This window comes from Neofelis nebulosa, chromosome 4 (genome assembly GCF_028018385.1).
Source record: "Neofelis nebulosa isolate mNeoNeb1 chromosome 4, mNeoNeb1.pri, whole genome shotgun sequence".
NCBI lineage: Eukaryota > Metazoa > Chordata > Mammalia > Carnivora > Felidae > Neofelis > Neofelis nebulosa.
This window is the reverse complement of record NC_080785.1, coordinates 110,174,191-110,196,333: the sequence shown is the minus strand read 5'-3', so window position 1 is coordinate 110,196,333 and position 22,143 is coordinate 110,174,191. Positions and strand designations below refer to the sequence as shown.

Here is a 22,143-nt window from a genome sequence, read left to right as displayed (position 1 = left end):
AAACCTAGAACAAGCCATCCTAAAAATTGTATAGAACCACAAAAGGCCCCGAATAGCCAAAGTAATATTGAAGAAGAGGACCAAAGTGGGAGGCATCACAATCCCAGACTTTAGCCTCTACTACAAAGCTGTAATCATCAAGACAGCATGGTATTGGCACAAAAACAGACACATAGACCAATGGAATAGAAGACAGACTCCAGAATTGGACCCACAAAAGTATGGCCAACTAATCTTTGACAAAGCAGGAAAGAATATCCAAGGGAAAAAAGACAGTCTCTTTAACAAGTGGTGCTGGGAGAACTGGACAGCCACATGCAGAAGAATGAAACTAGACCACTTTCTCACACCATTCACAAAAATAAACTCGAAATGGATGAAGGAGCTGAATGTGAGACAGGAAACCATCAAAACCCTAGAGGAGAGAGCAGGAAAAACCCTCTCTGACCTCAGCTGTGGCAATTTCTTACTCGACACATCTCCAAAGGCAAGAGAATTAAAAGCAAAAGTGAACTATTGGGACCTCATGAAGATAAAACGCTTCTGCACTGCAAAGGAAACAATCAACAAAACTAAAAGCCAACAGAGGAATGGGAAAAGATATTTGCAAATGACATATTGGACAAAGGGCTAGTATCCAAAATCTATAAAGAGCTCACCAAACTCCACACCTGAAAAACAAATAATCCAGTGAAGAAATGGGCAGAGGACATGAATAGACACTTCTCTAAAGAAGACATCCAGATGGCCAACAGGCACATGAAAAGATGCTCAACGTCGCTCCTCATCAGGGAAATACAAATCAAAACCACACTGAGATACCACGTCACCCCAATCAGAGTGGCTAAAATGAACAAATCAGGAGACTATAGATTCTGGAGAGGATGTGGAGAAATGGGAACCCTCTTGCACTGTTGGTGGGAATGCAAACTGGTGCAGCCACTCTAGAAAACAGTGTGGAGGTTCCTCAAAAAATTAAAAATAGATCTACCCTATGACCCAGCAATAGCACTGCTAGGAATTTACCCAAGGGATGCAGGAGTACTGATGCATAGGGGCACTTGTACCCCAATGTTTACAGCAGCACTTTCAACAATAGTCAAATTATGGAAAGAGCGTAAATGTCCATCAACTGACTAACGGATAAAGAAAATGTGGTTTATATATACAATGGGATACTACTTGGCAATGAGAAAGAATGAAATATGGCCTTTTGTAGCAATGTGGTTGGAACTGGAGACTGTTATGCTAAGTGAAGTGAGTCATACAGAGAAAGACAGATACCATGTTTTCACTCTTATGTGGATCCTAAGAAACTTCACAGAAGACCATGGGGGAGGGAAGGGGGAACAAAATTTACAGAGAGGGAAGGCGGCAAACCATAAGAGACTCTTAAATACTGAGAACAAACTGAAGGTTGATGGTGGGTGGGGGAGAGGGAAAATGGATGATGGACATTGAGGAGGGCACCTGTTGGGATGAGCACTGGGTGTTGTATGGAAACCAATTTGACAATGAATTACATATAAAAATATTTTGTTATTGATATTGTCTACTAGATGAAGACAAGTGTGGTCTTTATGCATGGTTTCCTTTAGTTCTTTGAACATATATATAATGGCTGCTTTGACATCTTTGTTGAGTATGACGTCTGGGCCCTCTCAGCTTCTATTGCCTGCTTATTTTTCTCTATCCTGTGATAGGTTATGCTTTCCTATTTCTTTGCATGCATCATAGCTGCGTTAAAAGCTGGCACAATTTAGGTAATATCTTCTTCCCTTTGCAAAGTGTGTTTTCATTATTTGCTTGTTTATGTCTTTAATGACTTGGCCAGGCTATTTGAGTGACGTCTATTTGCCCTGTGGTGTGTAGCCAGTGATGGCACTCGTCAGGGACACAGCCTTGAGCATGGGATGATAGCAGTTTTAGCAGGGCTCTCTATGACTCTCTTTTCCCCTGTTCTCTGTGTTGCTATCTGCCCTTTTGGTGTCATACTCAGCAGTTCAGCTCCACTAACTAGTCTGGTTGCTCTTTTGTTTTCAACAATGGCCTGGGACATCAATTGCTCCATGATAGGATCCAATTAAATTTGGACCCCTTTGCAGGGGTAGTTTTTGAGACCAGACTTTGAGGTTTGTTTCTACCCAGAGGGCTCTCCCCTGGTTCTCTCTGGTAAACTAACTGACCTATGCTTACCTTAATGCTGTCATAGAGCTATCAGCCTTCTCTTAAGGGCTCATCCCCAAAATCTCCGTTGTTTTTGAGAATGCCCTTAAAATTCAACCTCACCACATAGTTTCAAATAAAGTCAGTATTTTTTAGGAGCTCTCGGTTCTTACAGAAATCTTCTCCCCCTGCCCCAAATCTCTGAACCTCTGGCACAAGTGATGGGTCCTATGAGGGAGCTGGGATTAGGCAGATGAGGCCCCCTGGTCTCAGCCTGCCACGCCTGGGTTAGAGCCTTCTCTAGTCCCTGGAGTAGGGACTAGGTGGAAGCCATAGTCAGCAAGAATTTAGCCTCTAAAACACAGAGTTGGGGGCGCCTGGATGCCTCAGTCGTTTATGCATCCAACTTCAGTTCAGGTCATGATCTCACGGTCTGTGGGTTCAAGCCCCGCGTAGGACTCTCTGCTGACAGCTCAGAGCTTGGATCCTGGAACCTGCTTCGTGTTCTGTGTCTCCCTCTCTCTCTACCTGCCCCTCCCCTGCTCATACTCTGTTTCTCTCTCTGTCTCGCAAAAATAAATTTTAAAAAATGTTAAAAAAAAATTAAAAGAGTTGGAGGAGGTGAAAAATGGTGAGATATTATATCCCTGGAGTGGGAAATGGAGGAGAGGAACCCTGCCTTCGTGGCCACACCTGTCTGGGGTAGAGTTTCCATCACCTGGAGGGAGAGAATGGTTCATGGCTTGGCTACCACAGACTCTCACTGTTCTTACTGAGATTTGGTAAATTTACTTGAATAAATGTTTCTTCATTTGCTTAAATGGAAGTTTAGGAAAACGTTCAGAGATTGTATATGGTTGGTTTTTTTTTTTGTAAATCATTTTCACCAGTTATGGTTATTTCCCTGGGAATTGTCATACTAATCTTTAGCAGTGACTCCAACCTCATGCTTTTTGAATTTATTGTGTTCATATTTTTATTATTCTTAAATAACATACAACTGTAGTTTTGACATCTTCTTTGACTCAGTAATACTTAAAAAAATCCAATTGTTTTTTCTTTCTAAAATTCTGTTTCTATGTTTTTAGTTTTATTATGTCATGATCAGAGAATATGGCCTTTGCATGTTTGCTAGTGCTGCCATAACAAAATACCACAAACTAGGTAGCTTAAGCAACAGAATCATACTGACCAAGTAGACTAGAAATCAGAGAGGAAGGTGTCACTAAGGCGATGCTCCCTCTAATGGCTCTAGAGATGATCCTTCTTTGCCTTTTCCTAGCTTTAGAAGCATCACTGATTTCTGCTCTGATCTTGACATGGTACTTTGTCTCTATATGTGTCTGTATTCAAGTCTCCCTCCCACTTTTTTTTAAGATTTATTTATTTATTTGGAGATAAGAGAGAGAGAGAGCACGCCAGCAGGGGAGGAACAGAGACAAAGGGAGAGAGAATCCTAAGCAGGCTCTACACAGTCAGCGCAGAGGCCGATGTAGGGCTCACACCCACAAATCATGAGATCACGCCCTGAATGGTAACCAAAAGTCAGATGCTCAACTGGCTGAGCCACCCAGGCACCTCTCAAATTGTGTCAGAGGATACCATTGACCTAATAAATCCATTACTGGGTTAAGGCCAACCCTAATGATGTTATTTTAACTAATTACATCTGTAACAACACTATTCCCAAATAAAGTCACATTCTGAGGATATCAACATATGAATGGGGGAAGACACAATCCAACCCACAATAGCCTGTAAACATTCTGCTTTCTAAAATGGAGAATTTCTGGGACACCTGGCTGGCTCAGTCAGTGGAGTGAGAGACTCTTGGTCTCAGGGTTGTGAGTTCAAGCCTCACATTTGGTGTAGATATTACTTAAAAACAAAATCTTTAAAATAGAAATTTTCTTTTTTTTTGATGTCCTTTTTTTAAACGTTTATTTATTTTTGAGAGAAAGAGCTCAAGCAGGGGAGGGGCAGAGAGAGAGAGAGACACAGACACAGAATCCAAAGCAGGCTCCAGACTCTGAGCTGTCAGCACAAAGCCCAATGCAGGGCTCAAACCAACAAGTTGTGAGATCATGACTTAAGCCAAAGTCAGACATTTAATCGACTGAACCACCCAGGTGACCTTAAAATGGAGAATTTCTTTGTGGTCTGACATATGACACATTCTTGTGAATATTTCTTGAACAGCCTGAAACATGATGATGATGATGATGATATACACTTTATTTTTCAGAGCAGTTTAAGGTTTACAGAAAAATGGAGTAAAAAGTACAGAGAGTTCCCATATACCTCATATCCCCATGTGTGTACAGCCTCCCTCACTATCGACATCGCACAACAGAGTGGTACATATGTTACAATTGACAAACTTACACTGACACATCATTATCACCCAAAGTCCATAGTTTTCATCAGGATTCATGCTTGGTGTTGTACATTCTATGACTAATGTGTTATGACATGCCTCCACCATTGTGGTATCATATGGAATAGTGTCACTGCCCTAGGACTTCCCTGTGCTTCACCTACTTTGCCTCCCTCCCTCCAACCCCTGGCAATCTTTCACTGTCTCCATAGCTATGCCTTTTCCAGTACATCATATAGTCAGACTCATATAGTATACAGTCTTTTCAGAGTGGCTTCTTTCACTTAGTAATATGTATTTAAGTTTCTTCCACATCTTCTCATGGCTTGATAGCTCATTTCTTTTTGGTGCTGAATAATATTCCATTGTCTGGATGTGCCACAGATTATTTATCTATTCACCTACTGAAGGACATCTCAGTATCTTCCATGTTTTGGTAGCTATGAATAAAGCTGCCATAAACATCTATGTGTAGTGTTTTCTGTAGACATAAGCCTTCAACTCACTTGGTAAATACCAAGGACTGTGATTGGTGGATCATATGCTAAGGTTATGTTTACTTTTGTAAGAAATGACCAAACTGCCTCACAAAGCAATTGACCCACTTTGCATTCCTACCAGTAATGAATGAGAGTTCCTCTTTCTCCACATCCTCTCTAGCATTTGGTGCTGTCAGTGTATTGGATTTTGGCCATTCTAATAATTGTGTAGTTGTGTCTCATTGTTGTTTTAATTTGCAATCCCTAATGACATATATTGAGCATCTCTACATATAACTTATCTGCCATCAGTATATCTTCTTGATGTGGTGTGTGTACAGACACTGCCTGTGCAATTTTTTCATTGGGTGGTTTACTTTCTTAGTGTTGATTCTTTTTTTGAGATCTTTATATATATATTTTTTTAATGTTTATTTATTTTTGAGAGAGAGAGAGAGACAGAGAGAGAGGGAGACACAGAATCTGAAGCAGGCTTCAGGTTCTGAGCTGTCAGGACAGAGCCTGATGTGGGGCTCAAAACTCACAACCATGAGATCATGACCTGAGCCAAAGTTGGACACTCAACCAACTGAACCACACAGGCGCCTCGAGATCTTTGTATATTTTGGATAGCAGTCCTTTATCAGATGTGTCTTTTGCAAATATTTTCTTTCCCAAACAGTTATTTTCTTTTTAACAAGAATTGTGGAATGGAATTAGTTTCTTAACTATATGTAGAGGATGAGAGTGTCCCACTTCAAACCAACTGAACCAGAATCTTCACAGGTGCACCTGGGCATATGCAGTTTTACAAGCTCAGAGGCAGGGGAGCCATGGAAATGAAGGGGTGACTGGGTGGAGGAGACCAGGAATAGGCAGTTGATAAGGTGGGGAAGGGAAGTATCAAGACTGACTCCCAGTTCATGGCTTGAACAACTGGTTGCAAAGAGAGGTTGTTTACTGACATGGAGAACCTGGAGAAGGAACACGTCTGGGGAAAGATTAAGAGTTCAGTGTCAAATATGTTGAATATGAGAGGCTGCAAGGCATCCAAGTGGAGATGCCGAGCAGTCAGAGGAATCATAAATGGATCTGGATTGCAGGCAGATTTAGAGGATGATGTGTCTGAAGATGACATTTGAAGAGGTGAGCCAGGGTGAGGTCAAGCTGAGGAGACAGTGTGCGTTGAAGAAAGGAGAAGATGGCCTTATTTTAACTTACCTCTTTAAAGACCCTGTCTCCAACACAGTCAGATCTGAGGTACTAGAGGTTGACATAATGAATTTTTAGGGCATGCAATTCTGCCCACAGCAGAGAGGGAATAGGCCCTGGGCATGGAGGGTACTAAGTACTTGGGGTGCACAGCCCAGAGGCCTGGCCTAAAGAGGCACGTGCGAGGGGTGGCAGAGTTTGTACCTCACCCTCAGCACCTGCTGGCTGCCCTGACTCCCTCACTGACTCCAACCTGCAGGCTCGCTGGTTGGCCAGAGACTCTCAGACCATCCCGATGTGCGGAAAATTGGGTTCACAGGTTCCACAGAGGTGGGAAAACACATCATGAAAAGGTAGGTGTTGGGGATACCCCTAGCCACAGTGTGAAGATGTGGACAGTGCTGTGTGTGAGCTTGAGGCAGGTCCGGGCCCAGTGTCTGAGTTTCTGACCAGCCCCTGTGGAGGCCAGTGCAGCTGCTCCACGGAGCACACTCATACCTGGGGCTGCTGGAGGCTCCATGCGATTTGGGGCCCTGAGCATGCATGGCCACTTGGGACAGAGCTGCTCTGAATTGAGATGGGCTTCAAGTGTCAAAGGCCCCCTGGATTTTGAAAACTTAGTGCCCAAAGTAGCTGATTAATAACTTTATATTGATGGCAGTTTGAAATAATTTATGAATTGGGTTAAATAAAATACATTTAAATTAATTTCATTGGTTTATTCTTAGTGTTTCTTTTAAAGCTAAAAGGAATTTACTTTTGTTTTTTAGTGGTTAGTAAAAAAAAATTCTCTTACATTTGTGGCTGGTCTTTGAGGCTTTTGTTCTATTCTATTGGACAGCCCTGTTCTAGAACATCCTTTCGTCTCTTTTTCCTGGGACTTGCCTCAAACCACCTGGGTTTCTATTCCCTGGCTCTGTTAATAATTCATGATAGGACCAGGGCCAAGCCCTGACCCTCCGGGCTTCAATTTCCCCACCAGTTGAGTTTGCATGCTCCGAGGTGCTGGTTTGTGCAGACAACAAGCTTGGGGCTACAGACAGGGCTGGACTGCAGGACAGTACCTCATAGCCCTGGCTGTCCCAAGACAAACACTGGATGCCCCAGCACCACCCCACTGAAGCTGAATTCTGGGGATGGGTTTCAGGCATGTGTACTTGAGTAATAGTTACAAATAGAGAGGAGCTGGAGTTTCTGTTGGACATAGTGATGCCTTTCTCTGAGGTCACATGAACACCCACCACTGCCTGTGCTATAAGACTCGTGTGTGAGACCTTCCAGAGCAGTCCAACTACGACATGACAATTACACGGGAGAAAGGCTTCTCTTGTGTTAAAACACCACCTTATTGTAGCCCCCAGTGCAGAGCAGTGTTCTTTTTCCCTGGGACACTTCTGTAGCCCATGACCCTGCTTTCCAGGGGCCTCTTTGTGCCCCCACAAGATGGGGTTCTCACCCCTTGGCCCCACACATGCCCTTTGTGGGACAGGGTGCATCCTGGGCCCTGGTGCCTTCCTTAAGTGGGCACCATGTTTATGAGGATCACAGCAGCTTTATATGGCATATTTTTCTGGGCCAGGAGCCACAGCCAATGTGGCTGGTAGAGTGTATCTTTAGGGTCAGTGGAGGCTGACATCACAGCCTGTGAATGGGTCCAGGAAGAGCAACTCTGAAGTGTTTTATTTATTTATTTTTTCAACATTTTTTATTTATTTTTGGGACAGAGAGAGACAGAGCATGAACGGGGGAGGGGCAGAGAGAGAGGGAGACACAGAATCGGAAACAGGCTCCAGGCTCCGAGCCATCAGCCCAGAGCCTGACGCGGGGCTCGAACTCACAGACCGCGAGATCGTGACCTGGCTGAAGTCGGACGCTTAACCGACTGCGCCACCCAGGCGCCCCTCTGAAGTGTTTTGAGTGCAGCAGAGCAAGCCTCAGCATTGAAGACAGGGAGGCTGGTGGTGGTTCAGGACTGATAGTTGGGGTGCAGACGGACGGATGAGGGAGTGGGGGCAGGGGCTAACTACAAGTAGTCACAGCAGTTGATTTACAAGTAAATCATCTGGTCTTCCCAATGCTGTGTAGGCAATAGTCCTATGTAAGCACATATGTGCTAGGGTGAGTGAGGGCTCAGTAAATGTCAGCTCTGAGGACTTCAGGGCAGGAGGGCTTGGGTGGGTGTCCTGTGGCTCTGGGACTGCCATCACCTGAGGACATTCCAAGAATACCCTGAGGCTGGCGCCTGAGATGAGAGCCTTCTTCCTGGGTAAGTCCTGAGCAAGGAGACCCCCCCACCACTCCCACCCTGTGCCATGCTTGTGTTTCACTGGCCCACTCCTGTGAGTGTCCCTTTGAGGACAGTGTCAGTAAGTCCACTTTGTGCCCACTGATATAGCATTCGATGGACCCCCACCTTCTCTCTGTTTGCACCTGTCACTAAACATCCAAGGGGACAAAGGCCCTATGACACTGTAGCCACGCCAATGGGGGAATGGTTCTGTGTTTGGTTTATTCATTGGATAAACACAGCTGCATGACCAGACACATGCCTGTCCACCCTGGTGGGGCTTATTCTCTGATGGGCAGGGTCAGACACAAATACTCCACACAGCAAAGCACATCAGGCACGGAGCTCAGGAGCATGCAATTTATAGGGAGCAACCAGGGCAGGCAACCCAGCAAGGGGACATTGGAGCAGAGGCCAGAAGAAAGTGATGAACGAAGTTCAAGGATATGTGAAACAGGAAGGGTCCTGAGGGGCTGTGAGAGCAAAGACCCCGCTGTGGGTGTAGCCTGGGTGCGGAGAAGGAGGAAGGCAGTGGTGTGGAGAGAGGAGTGAGGCAGGGAGAGCAGATGAGTGTGGGAGTGGGGAGAAGCCCCCTCTGACCCTCTGCTTGCTCTTTGAGTACAGCATGCTTTGGAGCTTCCCTCGGCTCCTCCACCTGGAGCCCCTGTGTCCCCATCTCCCAGGGACTCAGCCCTACCAACCTATGTCCCTTTCAGCTGCGCCCTGAGTAACGTGAAGAAGGTCTCCCTGGAGCTGGGCGGGAAGTCGCCCCTCATCATCTTTGCTGACTGTGACCTCAGCAAGGCTGTGCAGATGGTGAGGGCCGGCCTGAAGGGGGTGGGGGGCGGACATGGGGTGCCCATCGCTGATTCCACAAACTCACAAAATTGGCCTAGACTGGCAGGAAGGGGCCTAGGGGACAAAGAATTCCATATGCCTTCCAGAAAAACAAACTTCCCAAGATGTTTCATAACTGTCAGGATTTGAGATCAGCTTCACAGAATGGGAAATGTTAGCCATGTTCCCATCTGTTCTGGTCAGCATAAAACCCTTTCCTTTTTGCTATGTCTGTTTGCCCAGTTCCACCACTGACTCATTGGGCAGCCTCAGGCAAGTTACTTAACTTTTCTGGCCCTTGCATTCTCACCTGTATCATGGGGAGAATACACCTATGGTTGTTACAGCGATTCAACATGCTATTAAGTCTGAAGGGCTTAGAAGATGTAGCAGGTGCTGTGTGTCAGTTGTCCTTATGTTCGTATTGTCACTCATTGTTATGCCTCAGTCCCCCTCTCCACACTTTGGGAGCAAGCCAGTAAGGCCATGTTCAACCATGTGCCCAAATATGCCCCATTCTAAGTCTCAAGGTGTCTTGAAGCACAATGTGACACCCAGCATGGACAGGAAAGAGAGTACAGCCTCAGGGAAACTGAGGGAGACAAGTACATCAGCCCAAGGGTCTTGACCCTGGTGCCAAGGCCACTGCTGCAGGGCCAGCGGCTCAGGCCATGTCATTGGGCAGTGCAATCCCAGCTGCCATGAGAGCTGAGCTTGACCCAGAGCAGTCAGGCTCACCCTCCTCCCCTGGTCCCCCACATAGGGCTCTCCAGGTCCAAAATACAGGCTCCCTTGAGCCACTGAGGACAGTCATTCTGGACCCCTGCCAGGAGTTCTCTCAGGCCTGAGCTGGCCCCTTGTCCCTCAAAGACATGGGGCTGCTGCCTGCTCCAAGCTAACAGACCCTCCAGGCTCAGCCCCAAGAGGGTGAGTTCTGATCCCTCCTATATCACCCCAGGGAGCATGCCTGCATACAGGGTCTCCAGGCTCACTCCCCAACTCCCACTTTTTCTCCACTCTCTGCAGTGTGGACACAGGTGTCCCCAGGGGATAGGACTCATCTCTCCTCTTGAGGTGACTGAGGAATGAGTGGAGCCTGTATGCCCAGCACTGGCTGGGTCTGGCCCACCATCCATCAAAGGTCAAGACATACACATTCTTCCTCTTCCTTATAGGAAGGGGTTACCTGGGGCCGATGGGATGTGGGGGGATGGTGCCTTGGGAGAGGTTGTAAGCCAGCATCTTTATCCATTCTCTGAAGGGGATGAGCTCTGTCTTCTTCAACAAAGGTGAGAACTGCATTGCGGCGGGCCGGCTCTTCATAGAGGACTCGATCCACGACCACTTTGTGCAGAAGGTGGTAAGTTATGCTGAAGAGTCCTCACCAGGAAGACTTGGGCTGCAGGGGGTTGGGGACAGGGAGACAGGGCTGGGCCAGGTGGAGTCGGGCACTGTTCATCTGAGCAAGGAAACCCTCAGGCAAAGCTGTATCATTTTTACTGGTTTTTATTGTTTCAGCAAGAAATAGCAACCCTGCAGCTCACACTGACATAACCAGAAAGGGCCTCTGCTAGGGCACGTCTGCAGCAGTGAAGCCTGAGCACCTGAATTCAGGTGCATGTGGCTCACTAAGGATGAGCTCTCAGGTGAAGACTAAGAGGTGAGAGGGACTAGGAGAGGACAGAGACAGGACATGGTCTCAAGTGACATCCAGCCCTAGCCTGACCCACACATAGGAGCTCTGGAGCAAGAAGGACAGCTCTTAGGTGTACCCCTGGGTCAAGGGGCCAGGCGTTGATCCCCTCTCAACAGTTGTTGGCTGTGAGTGTCCATGGACTAGAGGAGTTCTCCCTGGGACCTGGGACCATCAGCAACCACTTCTCACAGCTGCTGTGGGATGGGTGCCCACAGGGGCATGGCACTGATAGCATAGAACCAGAGGGAAAGTCACCCTGTCCCCACTGACTCTCTTAGAAAAGGCTGTGGGGGAGGATGTTGGTTGGCATGACTGGGTCCCAGGTCCATCTCTGGTCCATTTAGTGATTGCAGGACCCACAGGGCTCTGGTTGGCTCAGCTTCAGCCAAGAGCCCTTCCCCACATCCTGGAAAGGAGAGTCTGATCACAGTGGGTAAGGGAGGGGATGCTGGAACACAACCCCTGTGTGCAGGTTTAAACACACTGTATGAAGCCAGGAAAAAAGAGAAAGCAGGACTGAGACAAGGCAGGACAGGTGTTTGGAAGGAGTTCTGGAGAAGGTCTTTTGTTTTAGAGAGAGAGAGAGAGTGCATGTGCACTTGAGTGGGGGAGGCACAGACAGAGAGAGAGAATCCCAAGCAGGCTCCATGCTGTCAGTGTAAAGCCCAACATGGGGCTCGATCCCACAAACAGCGAGATCACTACCTGGTTCGAAACTGAAAGTTGGACACTTAACCCACTGAACCACCCAGGTGTCCCTGGAGAGGGTCTTGCATAATGGGTAAAAATATGAAAGGCAGGGAGGAAAGGAGCAGACCTTCTAGAAAAGGGAGTGTAACAGCTTTTTCCATGTCATATGCTAGTCCCCAAACTTAGTGGCTTTGGTAAATGCTGTTTGTGCAGTCATAGTCCTGTGGGTTGGCACCGTGGGCACCAACCCAGGTTCACCTGAGGTTGGCTCGTGCATCTGCGGCCAGCAGGAGCACTGGTGGCTGCACTGGGGAGGTTCATCTTTGTCCTTGTGTTGCTTCCTCTCACAGTGTGTGCTCAGGCACATGCAGGGCCAGTGGCAGGATTCCCAAGAGTGAGAGCAGGAGTTGAGAGCCCTCTTGGATCTCTCAAAGGTTGCTCATGCCACATTCTACCTGCCAAAGCAAGTCACAGGCCACCCCAGTTTCAAAGGGTGGGAAACCAGCTCCACCTCGATGGGAAGTGCATACAGTGGTGTCCACTTGTATAACCCACTGTAGTTTAGGAGCTGGGAAGCCTGGCTGAGCAAGTCCTTTGCTGTGACACGCCCAGCACAGGAATAGCTGAACCTGGGACACGGATGGAGAATCATGATGGAGGGGGCGGCTCACTGAGCGGATGTGGTTATGGGGAGCACAACCCTTCTGGAGACTGCAGGGAAGTCATGAAACTCCCACAGAGTGAGGCAGGGGACAGAATCCCAGGATAACTCTCAGGATCATCTCAGTTCCCAAATACAGCAAGGGAGAAGTGCACCCAGGACGGTCAGCACCATTGCTCTTGGAGTCCTAGGGAGATTGGGTGGAGGGTGGCCAAGTGAGAGCAGAGAAGGGGAGCAAAGCAGGAGATGGGAACCCCCTTCAGCACAGAGAAGGGGTTCTTGGTGAAAGGGCAGAGGGTGTTTCTTGGGGACTTGAGTGTCTGCTGCATCTGATTAGGCCTGTCTGGAATGTGTGCGCAGAGCCTGAATGGAGGGGTGAGACAGCCCTCGCCTCAGAGGTAGAGGAGATGGCCAGTCAGGCCTGACCTTGATGCAGCCACAGGGAGGGTGTAGATGACCTTGTTTGAGTTTAGGAAACCAAGGAAGGAGCCTTGAGAGAGAAAAATGGAAGGGGTGGATCCTAGCCTGGAGCCCAGAAGTTCTGATGTCTACATCCCACTGGTTATGCCATCTGAGTTCTTTTTCATAGCACAGCATCCCATACTCAGAGGCTTTTATGACTCTCTGCATTCAGCCCCAGAATCCAGCAGACACCATCTGGCACATCCTTTGTGGAGACCCAGACCTGCGTCTCCAGGCAGCAAAGACTTTTGTGTTGGCTGAGGCAACAGGGAAGGCTTCCTGGAAGGAGGAGGCCCTGAAGCTGGGCCCTGAAGCAGGCAGAAGTGGGAGCAGGAGTGGGTGGACTCAAGGCCCAGGCCCCTCTGCTCTACTCTTACCACCGGGCCATTGCAGCAGGACTGGTGTTTCCTGGCCCCATCCCCATCCCCATCCCATGTTCTGGAGTCCCCAGACAAATGTTCTTTCAGCTTCTCGGCCTGTGAAGCTGGGCACAGGACCAGTGTAGAGACACACTCTGTTGACACCACCCCCAGCCCCATGTCCGGCTCTCACCCATATCCCTGGACACCTCTGTTTTCCCAGCTCATCTGATGCTACGCTCAGGTCTCCTTGCACATAGGATACATCTTGGGTTTCAGCTTGGAAGGCAGGTTTGGAACCAGAATATGGAACATCCTGAGGGTGTGTGGAATTTCTTCAGGGGCCAGTGGCTGGAGGCCAAATGCAAAAATGTCAGTGGGTCAGGTTTGGAGCATTGCCAGGAACTTGGGCACCTGAGCAGGACCTGACTGGGAGAACTTTCCACAGGTAGAAGAGGTGAAGAGGATGAAGATTGGTAACCCTTTAGATCGGGACACCAACCATGGGCCGCAGAACCACCAAGCCCACCTACGGAAGCTAATAGAGTACTGCCAGCGTGGCGTGGAGGAAGGGGCCACGTTGGTCTGTGGTGGGAGTCAAGTCCTTCGGCCAGGTCAGTCAGAGCACTCCACTTGGGTGAACTGAAGGGCCAGTAGCATGGCCTCTGGTTTCCTGTCTACTTCTAATTGGAGGTATGTGAAGGCCATGGTTAGGCTCCCAGGCCTCAGGGCCCATCTGTGACACTGGATGCCATGGCCTTGACTATCTGGACACCTGCCAGACCAGGCGTGGTACTGGCAAGGTGAAGACAGCAAAGCTGAAATCCAGTCAGTGCTGGTTTAATGTGTATCATAGTGGACTTTGATTTGCCATAAACCTCTCCACATCTGTGAAATTCTCTCCTCCTGTGGATTCCAAGGCACTGGCTTTCATGGCTTTCTATCTTTGGCATTACTTCTCAGTGGCCACACTTCACTGAACCTCCCTCACCACCTGTCCCTTAAATGGAGGTATGCTCAAGTCTCTCCTGAGCTTGGAGTGTTGCTTATGGCAGACACTTTCCCTGGAGGATCTCACCCCCTGCAGTGGCTCGTACCCTCCCAAATATCTGTCTCCAAGCTCCTCCTCATCCAGAAATCCTGCCCACCTGGACACCTCCACCTGTATGTCCACGGCCCCTTTGAACTGAATGGGTACCGAATCCGTCACATCTGAGTTCCCCCAGCCCCAACCTGACCCAAGCATACACCTGCCTCTCTGGAATCTTCCATCTGATCAAGTCACTGGAGCCAGAGGAGCAGGAGCTGCAGCATGGACTATTTGAACTGCTTCCTTGTTAGACTGCCTGCTACATGGGGAAAGACACTGTGTCTGTCTCTGTCTACACCATTAGGTCCTTCATGCCAGCACTGAGACTCATATGAAACCTGAGTTAATTTCATGGAATGAAGGAGGGAAGGAAACAATGAATATTAGACTCCTCTCTTTTCTTGATCCCCTACTCTAAATTAACTGCCTGATTCTATTAAATTAAAAATCTTTCTTGCCTGCCCTGCATCCCTCCTACCATCCTGCCAACTCTCCACAGCTTGTCCTGCCTGGACCATCATGTCTGCTTCCTGAGGAACCTCTTGAGCCATGCTAACCCTTCACTCATGTAGCTGCCAGAAGTCTGCTTATATCTTCCCCAACATTGGAGCAATTTCTACAGGGACCCATCCCCCTGCAGTGACAAGCTCAATCTCCTCACTTCATACACAGGGTCTTCCATGATCTGTTTCTAACTTGCTCGCCCATGACACATGCTCCAACCATTTTTTATTCTCTCTGAATACATCTCACCTTTTCTTGCTCCCTGTGCATTTGCTGCTCCTCTGATGAGCAACCAGCTCCTGTTTCACCACCTGGTGAATTCACCAACCAGCTCAAATAACAGCCAGACCCAGACCATATGTTCTCCTGTGTCACAGCTGCTCCCTGGCATCTTCTACAGTGACAATTGTATAGCCACTGACTGCCACTCTCTGCAGAGTTCAGAGGCTGATTGGAGAGAGTGAACTGAAGGCATGGTTTGCAGAGCAGTGAGGGGAGGGAGTGCATTACCTCGAAACCAGGAACAGTGGGGAGCCACCATCACCACCCCCTGGCCTGAGGGCCAAGAGGAGGGCATAGAATTCCTGGTATCTGGTGAGGGGTAGAGCTATGAGGTACAAACTCTACTAGAAGCCAGAAGATGAGGGAGCGTGGCCATACAGTCCCCCTCATGGGGCCCAGAAGGGCAGAGAAGAATATGAACGAACAGGAAAGGGACAGAGCCTGGCCAGCCCAGAGCCTCCAGCACCTGATGGGCAACAGTTTGTTTGCAGATTGAGTGAATACAGGCCACACCACATGAGCCAATATGTGTTCATACCTAACTTTTAAAAAAAGTATTTATTTATTTTTGAGAAAGAGAGAGAGGGAGAGAGAGACAGTGTGAGTGGGGGAGGGGCAGAGAGAGAGGAGACATGGAATCCGAAGCAGGCTCCAGGCTCTGAGCTGTCAGCACAGAGCCCGACACGGGGCTCGAATTCACGAACCACGACATCATGACCTGAGCCAAAGTTGGATGCCTAACCGACTGAGCCATCTAGGCACCCCTCATACCTAACTTTGGTTTTAAAAATTGTAATTAATGTTACAATATGATTTACAAATGTGTGAAAAATATGGAATATTTTATTTATGTTACTTTTAATTTTTTTTTAATTTTTTTTAACGTTTATTTATTTTTGAGACAGAGAGAGACAGAGCATGAATGGGGGAGGGCCAGAGAGAGAGGGAGACACAGAATCTGAAACAGGCTCCAGGCTCTGAGCGGTCAGCACAGAGTCCGACGCGGGGCTCGAACTCACGGACCGTGAGATCGTGACCTGAGCCGAAGTCGGCTGCTTAACCGACTGAGCCACCCTGGCGCCCCTTAAGTTACTTTTAAAGTTAATTTCTTTTTGTTTTTCAAAAAACCAGAAAGAGAAAATTTCACATCTCTCAATTTTCCCTAGTGAGGCTAAATGAAATCTCAGTCAGGTAGGGTCTCAGGGCCCCTGCACTCTGTTTCTAGAGGAGAAATAGAGGAAGCATTTCTGCGGTCAGAGGTGGTTCCACCTAGAACCAGGGCCTGTAGGGGCAGCAGTCTGGATGGGAGTAGGTGGTGGGCATGTGTTGACAGGAGAGCAGGAGCCACTTGCCTCTGTGCCTGGGGCATCAGCACCCACACTGAGGTGTCTGGAAGGAGATGGGAAGCAGTTCTGGGAGATCCTATCAGAACTCGTGTGCGACCTCCCCCTACTCAACCTACTCCACAGGGACTGATGGAGAGCCACCTGAAGGGCTATACTAGGTACAGAATCGCTGTTCTATCACAGACCAACACTGAGCATTAGCCTCATTTTCCTCAGCAACGTTTAGTTGAAAGAGTTGTGATAATCCCATGGACTCATATTCCTGAGGCAGGAAAGGCACCCACAGCATGTGGTCTTCACCACACAGGTGTCACAAATTGCAGTGCCAGAGTGGGAATGTGTGCATGGTGGCCAACAGGACCAGGTCTGGCCTGGGAGAGGACCACCCACCTACACACCACGGACCTCTGTCTCCCCCTTAGGTTTCTTCTTCGAGCCAACTGTTTTCACGGATGTGGAGGACCACATGTTCATAGCCAAGGAGGAGTCCTTTGGGCCCATCATGATCATCTCTCGGTTTGCTAATGGGTAGTGTGCCCTGCTTATGTCTCTTGAGAACCGGATCCTCTTCCATGCTTTACTGGGTTCTTCCCTTGAGCTCTGTGGGTGGCGGGTGTGGCCAGAAGGAGAATTCAGGTGGGGTGGAGGCTAAGGATGAAGCCTAACCTAGTCTTCCCAGTCCTTGTCAACCACTGAAGTTAGGAGAGTCCCAGGAGGTCCAGGAGGGCTGGGTCCAACTGAGAGCATCCACTTCATCTCTCTGATGCCTCTCACAGCCTGCTGGTCCTGTTCCCATTATCCACTGCTGTGTAAGAAACCATCCCAAACCCCAGTGGCTTGGAATAACAAGTTACTTATTTCACTTGTGAATCTTCAATTTGGTCAGCATTCGATGGGACTGGCCATCTCTACCTCCATGTCAGGGTCTCCCCTTAGGCTTTCCGTGGCATGGCAGTTGCTGCTTGGCACCTCACTCACCCAAAGAGGGACAGTGGAAGATGTAAGCCTCCTCAAGAACCATCAGTCAGCCTCAGGCACCCCGGAACTTCACTTTCCCCTCTCCTATTGGTCCAGCAAGTCATCAAGGCCAGGAGAGGAATAGGGACTGGCCATAATTGCTTTACCACAGGTTCTTTTCCTATTATATTTCAAAGTAGCACCTCTGAGCAGATTCTAGAATGGCACCTCATCCTCAATACACCATACTTCCAGCTGTCAAAAAATTATCAAAATTATCTTCACATGCTGTGTTAGAATGAGACACTTTTCTGCCATCTACCAAGCAAATATTGTGCTGAATCTTCAAGCCTATAATGTCTGTGGTGGGGACACCCCCATGGCAGCTCCATGAGGAATGCCGGACAGGTGTTCCTTTCCATGTGGGTGTGGCTTGAGCCTGTCCCGCTCTCTGGGCTCCTATCCCCTGGTCTATAAAGTGAGGGATTCACCCATGATGACCAGAATGGTCTGACTTTGCCTCCTGCCTGTCATTCTTTCCTCTTCTCTCAGCTGCCCTATCTCCTCCATACTTGCTGTCGGCCCAGCATGATTTCTCAGAGGGTCCTGCATGATGGGAAGCTTGGAGTGGTGGCACCTCCCCTCAGAGGAGGGGGGTAGGTCTCCCTGCATCCCATGCCTCGGGTGGCCCCATGACCCTCCTCACAGAGTTCTTCCTGGGTTTTCCCCACAGTGACGTGGACACCGTGCTGTCTCGGGCCAATGCGACAGAATTTGGCCTGGCTTCTGGCGTCTTCACCAGGGACATCAACAAGGCCCTGTATGTTAGCGACAAGCTGGGGGCAGGCACCGTGTTTGTCAACACATACAACAAGACCGACGTGGCCGCTCCCTTCGGAGGGTTCAAGCAGTCCGGCTTTGGCAAAGACCTTGGTAACCTAATCCTGAACACCTGTAAGGCCTCTTGGCCCCCGCCCGCCCAGTCCTGGGGGCCAGGGGTGTAGCACTGACAACATGGCTGCCAGTGCTCACCTCTTACCAAGAGGGGACAAGCGATAATTCAGGCGGTATGCAAGATCCTGCTAGAAAGTGAGGATTGCAGGAAGCAGACAAGACAGAGTGATCTGGCCAGGGAGACTGGGAAGGTGACTTTAACGGGGACCAGGGTGGGCCTTTCCCAGGAGGAGGTGTCTGCACTGAGACACCAGTGTCTGGAAGAGGCAGAATAAAGACCTGAGGGTGTGTGCTCCTGGCAGAAGGGACAGCAGGTCTTGAGAGACCAGCTTTGGTCTTGGAGCTGCAGAGAAGGGCCTCAGTTCAGGGACAGGAGGACCGGAGGAGAAGATGCTAGGGAGGCTGGCAGGGACCAGAGAGCAGTGTCCTGGTGGCCATGGTCAGAGCTTCATCCACAGAAATAGGGGAAGCCATGGAGGCTGAGTATGGAGGCCTATGGGGTGGTGTGAGTCCCCAGTGTAGAGACAATGTCACCCAAGTGAGTAGCCACATACAACCCGCCTGGCCTGCCAGGAGAAGTGGAGATCTGGTCTGGCACTCCTCTTTCCCTGGGCTGTTGCATGATTTAGGATGAGTGCCACTCTCCCCATCCTGGTACTATGGAGTCTAGCAGTTGAAGACTGGTTCCAGTTGGGGATTCTACCTCTGAGGCCCAGCCGTGGTGAGGGGGGCAAGGCATGGGAGAGCAGCTGTCTCCCAACACTCCATCCCTGAACCCAGCTCAGGATCCTCAGGGAGGTGGTTGCTATTTTGTTTTCTCTCCCCCCCCCCTCCACCCATCCTTCACATGCTGTGGGAACCCCCAAAGGTGCTGGTTAAAGGGACCCCAACAACACCCCCCAAAGCCTGGTACCACACTGTGCACACAGAGGTGGGGCTCGTTCACATGCACGTGCACAGGTGTGATGTTGGACAGTCCTGCTCTGTTTGTCCTTGTCTGCCACCTCTTCCCACCTCCTCTTCTTGGTGCCCTCCATGGAAATATGCAAGGGCTATTGTCATCCAGGAGACTGTGGGTGCCAAGTCCCCAGGGTCTAATCTCTGGCACTTAAGGCTATGCCCCCCGAGCTCCGCAAGCTCATCCTCTCTGCTGCCACCTCATCCCCAGTGTCCTGTGCACATAAACCAGGCATCCCCAATAGCCCATTGAGGCTGAGCCAAGAGAACTCAGCAGGCCCTGTCTGGTGAAGTGTGGCTCCTGGAGCTAACCTTAGTGGGTGGGGGAGATGTCAGGCAACCACAGACCCAACATACTGGTCATGGGGCCAGACATACAGCTGCAGAACACAGCCAGCTTCTGGGTGCCTGTGAGTTCCCTTTCTTAGTAACGGCATGACCTGGAATTAGCTGGGGGGCAGCAGTGGGGACAGGCACCTCTGGTTAGTAAGGGCCCCAAAAGAGCCTCTTGGCTGCCCTCTGGCTGATGGGGCTGCCATCCCTCGAGAGGAGGTAGTCAGAGGAGGGAAGTTTCTGGAACATTTGCCCCAGATTGGTCTGTATTCTGATACCTGTGGTGGAATCCTCACCTCCCCCTATCCACCCAACTGATTCCTGACCCCCCAGGGCCTCAGCTTCTCATCTGTAACTGGGGCTGAGCCTAAGCTGACCCCACATGGTTGCTGCATGGATCTGTGTGACAACAGGGGTGCAGTGCTCAGAACAGTGTCAGGCCTGCTGTAGGGGCTGCTGTGAGGATGTTTCCCAATGGCACATGGTGTCTTGCAGGAGAGGAGGCCCTGAACGAGTACCTGCGGGTCAAGACAGTTACTTTTGAGTACTGAAGAAAGATATCCTGAGAGAATGCCCCGCTCTCTACGATGTGTCCTCGCCTTGCACAACCGGGCCTGCCCTCTCAAGGGGAGGCCTAGGCTGCTCCCCCAGAGGTCTCATGCTCTCACCCCCTCCCGAGTGCACAGCACCCCACTTGAGACACTGTTGGAAACCTTCCTGTCCACACTCTCTGTCTCTGCTGGGACAGCCCCACCCTTGCCCAATCACAGTGCCCTTTGTTTGGGTGAGAAATTGGCCCCAAGGCAAATAAAGGTTCTGACCAGTGGCAGCAGGACTTCCGTGTCTCTCCACTCCCTCTGTGGGTACCCCTGGTGACCCTGCAAGTCCTGGCACTTGAGTGGCATTGCCCAAGGAAGGTGTCCTGGGGAGAGGTGCAGGAGTAAAAAATGTTCATCAGCTTCAGCCTGAGAAGATGGGTGCTGAGATGAAGCTAGGAGTGTGAGATATTTGTGGTGTGATACCTGGGAAATGCAGAGCAGAGGAAGAAGGATGGGCAGCAGAAGCGTCGTGCCAGGATGCAGCTGTCTCCCTGTGTTGCAGCAGCCTCCCTGGATGGGACAGGCCCTGTCCCGCCTGCCCAGCCCTCCACTTTGTTCACTCTTTCTCCTATCACCCTGCAGGACTCTGGGGCCCTCCCTTCTGCACTCCCACTCCTGAGGGCACAAACATTACACCCTCACTTACCTGCTGTTGCCCCAGTTTACCCCACATAGCACTCTGCTCGGCATCCCACCCCTCCACCCCTACCCAGCTCTGCCCGTCTGAAATTCCCCTCCTCCCCCTGCAAGTCCTGGCCATGCTGGGTGTGTCCTGGCCCAGCCTCTGCTCATCTGGGAACATCTTCAGTCCTCCTCCTTTAGCCAAGTCTGTACCCCAGGACCTATGAAATCTGTCTCCCTCCCGCAATGGGAGGTCCCTATGCCTGGCTACCTTCCATGATGGCTTCTCTTCCTTTCAGGACACACTTTTACAGAAGCCCCGTCCAGACTACCCTGGTAACAGTGAGTGGTAATAGTAGTGAGAAGCAGTAGTTCACTGAGTAGTACTAACTGGAGGCATGGAGGTTCCAGGCCCTCACTATGTGTTTATCTCATTTAATCCTTCCATTAGCCCAACTGCTTTTGTCCCCATTTATAAACAAGGAAATTGAGGCAGAGACATTTACCTGCCCAAGGTTACAAGACCACTTGAAATTGCATTCCCTCTAGTTTCTGAGTGAGAAGGACTCTGAAGCCCTTTCTGCCTACAGAGCAATTCACCCCTCTGAGAGCCCCTCAGTATTGAGTTCCTGACTCCCTCCATTGCTGGGGGTCAGGCCCACTTGGATTTGCTCTTTGACAGGGCTTAGCTGCTGTGGTTTGGGGGGAGCAAGCTAATCCACTGGCTACTGCTCCCGTCTTGGGGTGGGGGTCCTCTACCTCCCCATGTCCGCTGTAGCCCAAGCAGGAAGTGGGCTCTTCTATCAACCCCCCATGTACCACTGCCAGGAGGCTGTAACTTCTCATGAGGGCTTCTTAGAGGGTCATGAAGAACTGACAACTTTTACTCCATGAGCCAACTCAGAACCCCGAAGCCCAGACCCATAGCCCTGAAGCATAGGCCCCATGGGAGGCACTTGTACCCATTTCCCACCTGGCTGCTTGCAGCAGGGCCAGCTCACCCCACCACCAGAACTGTGGTCTCAATGCTCGTGCCCACAGAAGGGAAGAAATGTGTTGTTCACCTCAGCCTAAGCCTCTTGGACCCTGTTTCCTCCCTGGGAATTGATCGTGATGATAGATGTCAGAGAACCACTTCTCTGAGAGAAGACCTTCTCCCCCACCCGCTTATTTTAAGTTCATTTATTTTGAGAGAGGGGGCATGAGTGTGTGAGTGGGGAAGGGGCAGAGAGAGAAGGGATCTTAAACAGAGACAGAGAACCCTAAGCAGGCTA

General features: G+C 49.7%; 1 protein-coding gene across 4 annotated transcripts in view; it reads left to right on the top strand.

The window, feature by feature from the left end:
- ALDH1L1 (aldehyde dehydrogenase 1 family member L1) overlaps positions 1 to 20,484 on the top strand; it is a 106,338-nt gene extending 85,854 nt beyond the window's left edge. For 3 of the 4 annotated variants that reach the window (XM_058725740.1, XM_058725741.1, XM_058725742.1), the window contains exons 17-23: positions 6,494 to 6,587; positions 9,238 to 9,337; positions 10,620 to 10,718; positions 13,675 to 13,840; positions 16,871 to 16,976; positions 18,139 to 18,338; positions 20,145 to 20,484. In XM_058725740.1, coding sequence (XP_058581723.1) covers positions 6,494 to 6,587; positions 9,238 to 9,337; positions 10,620 to 10,718; positions 13,675 to 13,840; positions 16,871 to 16,976; positions 18,139 to 18,338; positions 20,145 to 20,200 — 821 coding nt within the window. In that variant the 3' untranslated portion in view covers positions 20,201 to 20,484. The remainder of the gene's footprint in view (positions 1 to 6,493; positions 6,588 to 9,237; positions 9,338 to 10,619; positions 10,719 to 13,674; positions 13,841 to 16,870; positions 16,977 to 18,138; positions 18,339 to 20,144) is intronic. The other variant, XM_058725743.1, reaches the window with a different exon arrangement.
- Positions 20,485 to 22,143: the final 1,659 nt, after the last annotated feature.